General features: G+C 43.2%; 1 protein-coding gene across 1 annotated transcript; it reads right to left on the reverse strand.

Annotated features, from left to right (window-relative positions):
* Positions 1 to 3,693: 3,693 nt before the first annotated feature.
* Positions 3,694 to 11,144, reverse strand: LOC134622963 (protein NLRC3-like). Its single transcript, XM_065469796.1, has 4 exons — positions 10,225 to 11,144; positions 7,785 to 7,886; positions 5,618 to 5,853; positions 3,694 to 5,519 (listed from the first exon to the last, which is right to left on the reverse strand). The coding sequence occupies exons 1-4, from the start codon at positions 11,142 to 11,144 to the stop codon at positions 3,694 to 3,696; spliced, it is 3,084 nt and encodes a 1,027-aa protein (XP_065325868.1).
* Positions 11,145 to 11,166: the final 22 nt, after the last annotated feature.

Below are 11,166 nucleotides of genomic sequence, written 5' to 3' on the forward strand. Positions count from 1 at the left end.
AATAGGCAGTGATGTTTCCACATCTGATCCACAACATAATGACATCAAAATGATGGGATTACATGGAACTGGCAGGTCCTGGTTCAGGCTCCAGTCTGCAGGCATGTCAGCATCATGTCCCACCTTCACTGGAGGCCATCTTTGGCTTTATTGTCAAACTTTACTCTGATTGGCTGGCCTGGAATCTCTGTTAGCCATAATGCAACAGGTGTCAGACATGGGGAGAAAGAGTCTGAGATTTTTTACAAATTGAAAACAGTTACTATGTTTTTAATAACATTGAGCCAAAGTGTGAGAAAAAGGAGCTTTATGGAAGGAATAAATGTGATGAATGAGTCATTACATCTACACCTGAACACAACACTCCAGCTGGTGCAGCCATCGGCCGTCACCTCAGCAATACTCACACAAATATATCAACTGTGTTTAATATTTAGGCACGTAGATCATTGATGTGTTTCAACATGTTTCAAAATGAGCAGCTTTTACTTTGAAGGCCAGCTGTCTGCTTCCTGTTTTTCATTGTTTCAAGTCAATGCTTTCGTGTGTTGAATTGTGTTACAAAAAAAATAAGAAAAGCAAAGTTTTCCCGTTGTTCAATAGGGTTGCCACAAACGATTATTTTGAATCAAATGATTGGATTACCTCTTCACCATGCCATGAAGTTGGCAAAGGTATGTTAACAAGCCATTCATTTGACTCAGGTCTGTCAAAAAAGGATGCATCTAAAAGCTGCAGGAAGGTAGCCCTCAAGGACTGGAGTTGGTGGCCCCTGATCTACAGCCTCATCAGTACTGACTTCATCTTCACTGACTGATGGAGCACAACATGAACCTGTGGAGGCTGAAAACTCTCCTTTCAAACATCTCCCCGTCACCACTCCACTTCTGTCAGCCTTTAAATGAACCCTGCTCAATTCTGTCACTTCTATTTGGAGCCAAAAGGAAAAACTGTTGTTCAATCGTTTGGAAAGACAACATTTCCGAAAGCACTCAAACTTTTTCACATTTCTCTTCAGACACATCCTAAACATTTAGGATATAAACAAAAGTTTCAAACATCAAAGACCTGAAATACAGAAAAACAACAACAGCTGCAGTCAGTGAACTCACCTCAGAGTCTCCAGTCGACAGTTTGGACTCTCCAGTCCAGCACACAGAAGCTTCACTGCTGAGTCCTGCAGGTTGTTTCGACTCATGTCCAGCTCTGTCAGATGGGAGGGGTTGGACTTCAGAGCTGAGGCCACAACTTCACAGTGAGTCTCTGACAGTCCACAATTAATCAGTCTGTGATTATAGAAAACGTAAAATGTGTTATTATAAAAGCAGAAAATCTGCATTATAAACACAGACTGAATGTATATGAAGACAAAACAGATAATCTGATGAACATCTGCTCTTGACATCTGTGCTTCAGTTCCTCTTATTGTGTTTTACATGACACAACGATTGAGTCTCTCTCAGACCTGCAGACTTTTAATGAGAATCTTTGTTTGGTTTTAATCTGCAGATGAAGGAGGAAGATGGTGTCACATTTAGGCTTCCATAATGTCCACAGTCTGTAACTGAGATCTGATCCAGAGTCAGAGTGAAGACACACATTTGGACTTTTTCCTGTTTTGACTCCAGAACATTTTGAATGAGTTCAGCTCAGTGAAGAGTTCCAGCTGGAAAGATGATCTCTGTTTGCTGCCTGCTGTCAGGTACGACTGTTCACATCCACAAGCAGGAAATATCTGCTGACTGTTACCAAACGGAGCAGAAACCTCGTCACTCAACAATAATGATGAATGAACTCAGAGCTGCTGATATCAGATCTGATTTCAGGGGAACTAAACACAGAAATGATTGGCTCATTTTAGCTTTCTGAGCCATCATCTGCTGGTGTGTCACTAGTTGGCAGAAAATGATTTGTATTCCTGTTCAGGGCTTCAGTGTTTATGAGTCCAGATCCAGGTGACAGCAAGTCAAAATGATGTTACCTGTCTGTGTCCAGCAGCCGCCTGTATTCACTTTGAATATTGTTATAACCTGACATGGATCAGTTTGTCTTTGATTGGTTTGTAAATGTCACTGTTTCCATTGGACCTGAGTGACGGTACAAAGACAGAGAGGGAGAGAAAGGAGAGAGAGGATGGAGACAGCAAAGAGAGAGCAAACACAAACAGGTGAGAGTGGACAGGTGACCAAGGTCAGCAACCAATCAGAGAGCTTCTGTTTGACCCACATTCGCTGATGATGACTGCACATAACCAAGCAGTGTGTTACTCTGATATCAAATATGGATTCTGCTCTTATAATAATGATAATTAGATGATATTGTTGTGTTATTTTGTAGTGATAATGATGTTTATCATAATGTGAATATGATGTTTGTTGGATTATCAGCTGAGAGGAGGATGGAGAGAGAGAGAGGACAGATGGTGAAGTTAGAAACACTAAAATGATTTTTCATGGATTTCATGGATGATTTGAGTGATTTCCAGCAGGACACTTAAACATGTCAGTGGACGTCCTAAAGAACATATTCACTGATATGAAACGTGTCATTGAACAGGATTAATATCAGTGGAAACATGGTGGAAACAGCTGTGACTGCATGGATGTGACACACTTCAAATCTGTTCTCCACTCTTGGATTTGGGATCCATCCATCCATCTGCTGCTGAGTCTGTACAATAAAGGATGGTGTGGAAGGTTGCAGCGTACGGACACAAACACTGTGTGGTTACAACATGAACCTCCCACCATCTTTAAAGCACTGATGACATCATGACGTTTGGCTGTCAGGAGGTTAGCTCGGGGATGTAAACAGCAGCCAAAGACACTAAACATTGAACAATCAGCTCTGTGATTAATGAGGACATGAAGTCAGACGTTGGTCATTAGGAGCAGCAGCAGGAATGAGAGTGAATCCATGTGCTGCTGTGACATCAGCGTTAGCTCACATATTTGACACATGTTCAGTCCAGATGTCAGCAGTGTCTTCTCACTAAGTTTGTCCCACTGTTGGCAGTAAGAGAGCACAGCTGATTCACCTCTGAGCCCTCACTCTGAACCACAGCTCTGTCACTCATCAGTACATCACACTGTAATCACACTACGGTACAGGTCACATAAAACCAGGACAAACAGATTCAGGGATAGCTTCTTTCCCAGAGCTATCACCGTAGTAAATAAGCACAAAAACAATTGAAACTGCTTAGCTACTCCATACTGTCACCGTCAATTATTATGCTGCTATTCTTACTGTCATTATATTAATGCTGCTATCCTGTATATATTGTACCTACCATTGTTTGTTTTATTGCACCTTTTATATTTTACATTTATATTTATTATTGTATTTTTGCACCAAGGGAGTGGCACTCCAATTTCGTTGTACCCTGTACAATGACAATAAAGGCTATTCTATTCTATTCTATTCTAAACCAGAGTCTTCCTCAGCACCTTCATCCTCACTCACCATGTTTATGCCACTAAACTCTGTGTTTGTAGTTCTGTCTGTAGTCAGAGGAGACTACGACTACCAATGCAGGATCATGCTAAGTGCACACACACATTTCCTGATCAACACAAAATATCATTTTATCTGAGAAACTCAAACTAATGAGAGTCATTTAGTACTGTGTATATCTGAAGAACTAAACTACTAATCTACACTGATCAATGATGTTAATGATCACATCTGTACTCACCGAGCCATTTTGCAGTTCCTCACAGCTGGAATCAGTCTCTGTTGTCCCCACTCTGATGTGTTGTACTTCTGCAGGTCCAACTCATCCAGAACCTCCTCTGACATCTGCAGCATGAAGGCCAGAGCTGAGCACTGGATCTCAGAGAGTTCCTTCTTTGATCTGTTCTCTGACTTCAGGAACTCTTGGATCTCCTGGAATAATGAGAGGTCGTTCATCTCCATCAGACAGTGGAAGATGTTGATGCTTCCGTCAGGAGAGATTTCATCACTGTTCATCTCATTTAGGTTGTTGATGACTCTCTGGATGGTTCTTGAACTGATCTCTGTCTGACCCAGCAGACCTCCTAAGAGTCTCTGGTTGGACTCCAGACAGAGGCCATGAAGGAAGCGAACAAACAGGTCCAGGTGGCCATTTTTACTCTCGAGGGATTTATACATGACTCTGTTCAAGAAATCATCCACAGATGAGATTTTTCCATAATAATTAAAACCATACTTATAATAATGATCATTCACCAAAAACTCATTCAGCCCCTCTGTTTTCCTGTTGATGAAACAGTGGAACATGTAGACTGCAGCCAGAAACTCCTGAATGCTCAGATGAACAAAGCAGTAGACTGGTTTCTGGAAGATCACACACTCTCTTTTGAAGATCTCTGTACAAACTCCTGAGTACACCGAGGCCTCTGTCACATCCAGACCACACTGCTCCAGGTCTTCTTGGTAGAACATGATGTTTCCTTTCTCCAGATGTTCAAACGCCAGCCTCCCCAGCTTCAGAAGAACTTCCCTGTCAGCCTCCGTCAGCTCCTGTGGACTCGTCTCATGTCCCTCATGGTACTTGTTCTTCTTCCTCTTTGTCTGAACCAGCAGGAAGTGTGAGTACATGTCAGTCAGGGTCTTGGGCAGCTCTCCTCTCTGCTCTGTGGTCAACATGTGCTCCAGAACTGTAGCAGTGATCCAGCAGAAGACTGGGATACTACACATGATGTGGAGGCTCCTGGATGTCTTCATGTGGGAGATGATTCTGCTGGACAGCTCTTCATCACTGAATCTCCTCCTGAAGTACTCCTCCTTCTGGGCGTCAGTGAAGCCTCGTACTTCTGTTAGCCTGTCAACACATGTAGGAGGGATCTGATTGGCTGCTGCAGGTCGGGAAGTTATCCAGACGAGAGCCGAGGGAAGCAGATTCCCCTGGATGAGGTTTGTCAGCAGCTCACTGACTGATGACTTCTGTGTGACATCAGACAGCAGCTTCCTGTTGGTGAAATCCAATGAAAGTCTGCTTTCATCCAGGCCGTCAAAGATGAACAAAAGCTGAGAGACAGCCAGCTTCTCTGCTGTGACCTTCTGTAATGTTGGATGGAAAACATGGAGCAGCTCCAGAAGACTGTACTGCTCATCTCTGATCAGGTTCAGCTCCCTGAATGAAAGCAGAACCACCACACTGACATGTTGGTTCTCCAAGCCCTCGGCCCAGTCCAGAGTGAACTTCTGCACTGAGAAGGTTTTTCCAACACCAGCCACGCCGTTGGTCAGAACCACTCTGATGGGTCTCTGTTGGTCAGGTAAGGCTTTAAAGATGTCCTGGCACCTGATTGGAGCGTCATGGAGGGCGTCCATCTTGGAAGCTGTCTCCAGCTGCCTCACCTCATGATGGGTATGAACCTCTTCACTCTGTCCCTCTGTGATGTAGAGCTCAGTGTAGATCCTGTTGAGGAGGGTTCTACTTCCTGTTTCATCACTTCCTTCAGTCACACGTTCACATCTCCTCCTCAGACTGATCTTATGTTCATCTAAATCCTCCTGCAGACCAACATCTGCTGAAAGAAACAGAAAGAAAACTCTTCGATGTCTGAACAACAACAAGAAGTCCAGTTTTCAGAAATGAATCCATCAGCCGACAGATGTTCAGTCTTACTTTGTACACAGCTGCTCTGACTGGCTGTCTGCAGTCCAGCTCTGGTTCTGGATCTTTCTCCACACTGGGGACAGGACGAGTCTCCTGATGAAGCAGACTGGTCCCAGTATGAGCAGATGCACTGTCTGCAGAACCAGTGTCCACAGCTGGTAGAGACTGGATCCTTCAGGACGTCCTGACACAAAGCACAGCAGGACAGCTGCTCCTCCTCACAAACACCACTCCTCTTCCTCTCTCTGTGAACACATTTCTTTATCACTAAAATCATTTACTGTTAGTAAAAAACATCCAGATTTGACTGCAGTTCCACACAGTTCCTCTGATTTCATCAACACTAATGAACTGCTTTTCCTGTCTGCCTGCCTTATTAAACACTGAGTGATGAATACAAACTCAACACTTCCTGCATTCACTTCAAAATAAAAGCTTTCATCAGAGAGAGACAGTTATGACTTTCACTGTTTTACAGCCACTGTGTGCAGATTATCTGGGTCAGTTCACTCTGAAGCAGCTTTGACGCTCTCACACAGAGACTTCTGATTTTCTCTACCTGATGATGAAGATGAGCAGGTTTCTCTTCTAGTATAAAAGTCTGTGTCTCTCTTGTGTATACTTTGTGTATATATTCCCCGGACCTGGTTACAGAGCCTTCCCTGTGATTTCTGTGTGTGGCTGTGTGAATGGAGAGCAGGATGAGAGTGGCTGAAGAGGAGTGAGTGCGTGGACTCCCTTCCCTCTTCTCATTGGAGCCCTGGACCCCCTCCCCAAGTGTTTGATCTAAAGCATTATATTTATTCTGCTTCGATTGTTTTGTGTGCTGATGGTCATTGATGCATGAGACACTTTTTCTTTTGACTCAAATATCCTGATATTTCCTTTCAGAAAGTTGGAGAGCTGGCTTGCTTAGTCTTCCCTCTGTCCTGCAGTACTTGCATTGGTTCCACTGGACAAGTCTGCATGTGAATCTACAACTGATCTGACATTGTGGCACAAATAAAGTAAACAAACACTACGAGCAGCTTGTTTCATGTGCAGTGGCTTTCTTCTCATTCTTTTACTGAGCACTGTATGAAATCTGAAGCCTCTCACTGCCAGCATCCTTCCAGCCCCACAACAACAAAACCAACTAACATCATCACAACACCAAGAATTTTCCAATAGGATTGTAGCTCAAACTTGCCCACAGTCCTGCTTCATCACTGCTCACTCCTACCTGGTGGCTGTGGCTACAATGCAGCTTGCCATCACCAGTGTGTGAATGGGTGGATGACTGAACGTGTAAAGCACTTTGGGGTCCTTAGGGACTAAATAAAGCGCTATACAAATACAGGCCATTTACCTGTGTTGGTGCTGAGTGGACAGTCATAGCATGCTGCTAGCATGAATGCTAAATGTACTGCTATGGATGATCAGCAGAAAACATGTTGTCAGTTTAACTGTTTGCTGTATTTAAAGTGTTTTTCTCAGTTTATCTGTATTCAAAGTGCATTCGGGGCTTTAGCTGCTCTTTGTGCTAACAAACTAAACTCTTTTAGTTTAAGCAAACAGACTTTACCAAACACAAAGCCTGCTGCTGCTTCCATGGGTTAGCTTGTGTGACTGGTGTTTACACCAATGAAATCTAAATCACACGAACGTGTCCTCAAAGTTGTTTGGTGGGAGCACTGAGTGAAACATAAGAGCTCTGGGAAAATGACAAACAGGGCTGTGTGAGAGCAACTAAAGTGATAAAAATACTGTTTAAAGATTAAAAAAACAAAACACTTTGATCTCTTGTCACCTAACAAAGTCCAAACTCTGTGAACTATTTTAGCTTTAATAATTGTGGATTCAGGTATCCTGAGACATGTGTAAGTAAACATTTTAAAATTATCAAAGTCTCCTGATGCATGATGTGGATATTTGGAGAAGGAAAAGAGGGACAAAGTGGAGCGTTGAGCTTCATTCACTGCAAACCTACAGTTATGTTTTCTTATTTCTAGTGTTGCATGTTCACAGCTGAAATAAAACTGCCTCTTTGACTTCATCCTGTTGTGTTTGGGTCCAATCCGGCCTGCCACACAGCGCTACAGGACAAAGTCTAAGATTTTTTATCTTTTTAATGAATCTTTGGTCATATTTATCCAGAAAACACAAACATGTAAAGGAGTCATCACAGTTCTCTGACCTCGTTGGTCCAGGTTCACCACTGAAGTATGGATTTACTTCTCTGGACCAGTCACTCCTCACAGACGGACAGCTGGATCCTGCAGACTGTGACCTCTGACCTCTGCAGACACAAACATGATTGAAGCAGCTGTGATCACACAGACTGCAGATAATGCAGCTGTTTCCTGTCAGTAACAGTCCTCTTAGATTAGAGTTCAGCTTTTTACAGGAAAACAAATGTCCCTGAATGCAACAGTGAGACACAGTCTGCCTGTGTGGCTGTGATAGCTGCTGTTAGGAGGGTTCATGTGTTTGCAGTTAGACGAGGAGATGTTACCATCATGGACATGTTAACAAATCCTGCAGCATCACGTGGCACAAACACTTTGTGTTCCTGTCATCTGCGAGCAACAGGAAGTTCATTAATAAAGGTGGCATGGAGATGTGACTGTGATGGTTCTGCTTCATCCAGCTGTTACACACACATCTGGGCTCACACGACGAGCCTTTGTCTAATACAGCAGCTGCTCTCTGAACAGTTTTCTGAGGAGGAGCTGCACAAACCTTTGTTTGCCTTCTAGAGCAGCGTATCATCCTCACAGAGCACAGCTGGCACGCTTGTTTCTGTTAGCTTAGCCACCAGGATAAAGTCAAACTACCCACTGCTAGCAGCTGTTTCTGTTATGGTTATGGATAAATGGATGTATGATGTATGATTTTCGTTCCACTTCTCACATGTGCACCACTTTGTATTGGTCTTTCACGTGAAATTCCAATAAAACTGATTCATGTTTGTGGCTGTAATGTGACAAAATGTGGAAAAGTTCAAGGGGGCCGAATACTTTTGCAAGCCACTGTCGTGTTTTCAATAAAAACTCCGTAGTAATGAGCAAGCTTCTTTATTTTAACGTGGCTCACACCCATGCATGTAAAACATAACCCCGCCGCTGCTTCTACGACACAGTATATAACACAATTTGGTTTAGACCGCCCCCTTGTGGTGGAGCTGAACTACCCACATAACTCCTATCAACACATCCCCTTTTCTTTAGATGTTAACTGCTGAACAACATTGTGGAAACATACCTAACATTGCATAGCTTGAATTACATCACAAACCTTTGGGACAGTGTAAACTACTGAACACATAATAATGCAGAAAGTTCTTTTTTTTTTTTTTTTTTTTTTTTTAATAAATATATATATATATATGCTTAAAGGTTCAGTCTATCAGGGGGCTTGATAGAGCGTGCTGATCTTCTGACAATGGGTGACTGATCACTTGGCTCCACACTGTCCTTCACAGGTGTTGTTGGTTCCGATGGTATGTTGTTGTCATCACACTGTCCTTCTGATGGTCCCATTGTCTTTCGAGTGTTCAGTAAACTCCTCCGATTTCTCCTTAATATCAGTCCATCTTCAGTTTTCACATTGTATGATCTTGGGTTGACCTCCTCCAGTACAGTTGCTCTCTTTGTCCAGACGTTTGCATCTTCCACTCTGACTGCTTCATTGGGCGCGAGTGGTTTTAGAGCTTTTGAGGACTTGTCAAAGTTGACCTTTTGTCTCTTCTGCAACTGTTTCATTTTGTCTCTCACTTGTTTGTGTTTCCTGGTTGTTGTGTAAGGAAGAGTGGTCCGTAGTTTTCTTCCCATTAATATTTCTGCTGGTGACTCGCCATGCTCCAGTGGTGATGCTCTATAGCTCAGTAGTGCCAAATAAGGATCTGCCTTACTGTCTTGTGCTTTCTTTAGTAACTGTTTCACAATGTGCACACCTTTCTCTGCTTTCCCATTGGACTGTGGATGCAGGGGGCTTGAGGTCACATGTGTAAAGTCATATTCCTGAGCAAATAGTTGGAATTCTCTACAACTATAGCAAGGTCCGTTGTCACTATGAACGATCTGTGGTATCCCATGTCTAGCAAATATTAATTTCATGTGCGTTATGACACAAGTAGCTGACATGTTGGACAATAATGCCATCTCTGGATAGTTTGACAAGTAATCAATAACCAGCAGGTAGTTTTTTTCCCCCCCAAGTGGAAAATGTCTGTTCCAACTTTCTGCCATGGTTCCTCCGGTATGTCTATTAAGGTCAGAGGCTCTTTTGGTTGTTTGGCCTGGTGTTTGATACACGTATCACAAGTTGAAACCATTTTCTCAATGTCTGCATTTATACCTGGCCAATAGACCGCTGTTCTGGCTCTCCGTTTGCATTTCTCTATGCCTAGATGGCCCTCATGCAGTCTTTTCAGGATGTCTCCTCTAAGTGAATGTGGAATTACTACTCTGTTTTGTCTTAGCAGAAGTCCATTCACAACACTTAGTTCTGCTCTTATGTTGTAGTATGTTTTGCATTCACCTCTTGGCCATTTCCCATTCAACAGTGTTATAACTCTTTGCAGACTAGAGTCCTTTTGTGTTTCAGCCTTGATCTGATGTGATTTCCTGTCTGACATAGGAAGTGACTCTGCCACCAGGTTTACATGTATATTTACATCCATCTCTGTGGAGCTTTGCTCTTTGTTTGGGATTGTGGCCCTAGAGAGCACATCTGCTAACACAATGCGTTTACCTGGTGTGTAGATCAAGTTGAAATCATAGCGCTGTAGCTTCATCATCAATCTTTGAATGCGTGGAGACATTTCACTTAGGTTTTTCTTGATTATGGCAATCAACGGCTTGTGGTCAGTCTCTGCCACAAATGTTGGCAACCCATAGACATAGGTGTGGAACTTTTCAAATCCAAAAACAAGCCCCAATGTCTCTTTTTCTATTTGGGCGTAGCGAGATTCTGTCTCTGTCATCGCTCTTGAGGCATATGCCACTGGCCTCCAGTGGTCTCCATAAGCCTGCAACAACACCGCGCCAATCCCGGCCTGCGATGCATCTGTCGACACTTTTGTTTTCCTTTTTGGATCAAAATACGCCAAAACTGGCCCTGTTGTAAGTGTCTTTTTCAGTCGTTGCCACTCGTTTTCCAGTTCTTTACTCCATCTGAACTTGCAGCCATTGTGTAGAAGCTGTCTCAGGTGCACTGTTCTGGCCGCCAGGCTTGGGATGAATTTTCCAATAAAGTTCACCATTCCCAGGATTCTCAACACACCTTTTTTATCCTCAGGACGTGGCATGTCCAGTATAGCGCGTAGCTTTTCCTTGTCTGGCTCGATGCCTTCGGCTGTCAGCTTGTCACCGAGAAAGGTAATGTCACCCACGCCAAACTGACACTTTGCTCTGTTCAGTTTAAGTCCAAAATGTTTCACTCTGTTCAAAACCTTTGCTAGTCTCTCATTGTGGTGCTGTAGTGTGGATCCCCACAAAATGATGTCGTCCATATAAACTCTGACTCCCTCGAGACCTTCGATCATATGCTCCATGGTTCTGTGGATTATTCTTCAG

Source organism: Pelmatolapia mariae, unplaced genomic scaffold (genome assembly GCF_036321145.2).
Source record: "Pelmatolapia mariae isolate MD_Pm_ZW unplaced genomic scaffold, Pm_UMD_F_2 NODE_ptg000297l+_length_22159_cov_1, whole genome shotgun sequence".
Taxonomy (NCBI): domain Eukaryota; kingdom Metazoa; phylum Chordata; class Actinopteri; order Cichliformes; family Cichlidae; genus Pelmatolapia; species Pelmatolapia mariae.

What these genes read in the sequence shown, in the direction of transcription:
- LOC134622963 (XM_065469796.1), bottom strand. Translation starts at nt 11,144, where the DNA reads ATGGAGCATATGATCGAAGGTCTCGAGGGAGTCAGAGTTTATATGGAC. An exon ending in GTGGCAGAGTCACTTCCTAT is followed by an intron (nt 7,887 to 10,224) that starts GTCAGACAGGAA and finishes TTGTGTCTGCAG; the next exon opens with AGGTCAGAGGTCACAGTCTG. An exon ending in TCAGAGCAGCTGTGTACAAA is followed by an intron (nt 5,520 to 5,617) that starts GTAAGACTGAAC and finishes TGTTTCTTTCAG; the next exon opens with CAGATGTTGGTCTGCAGGAG.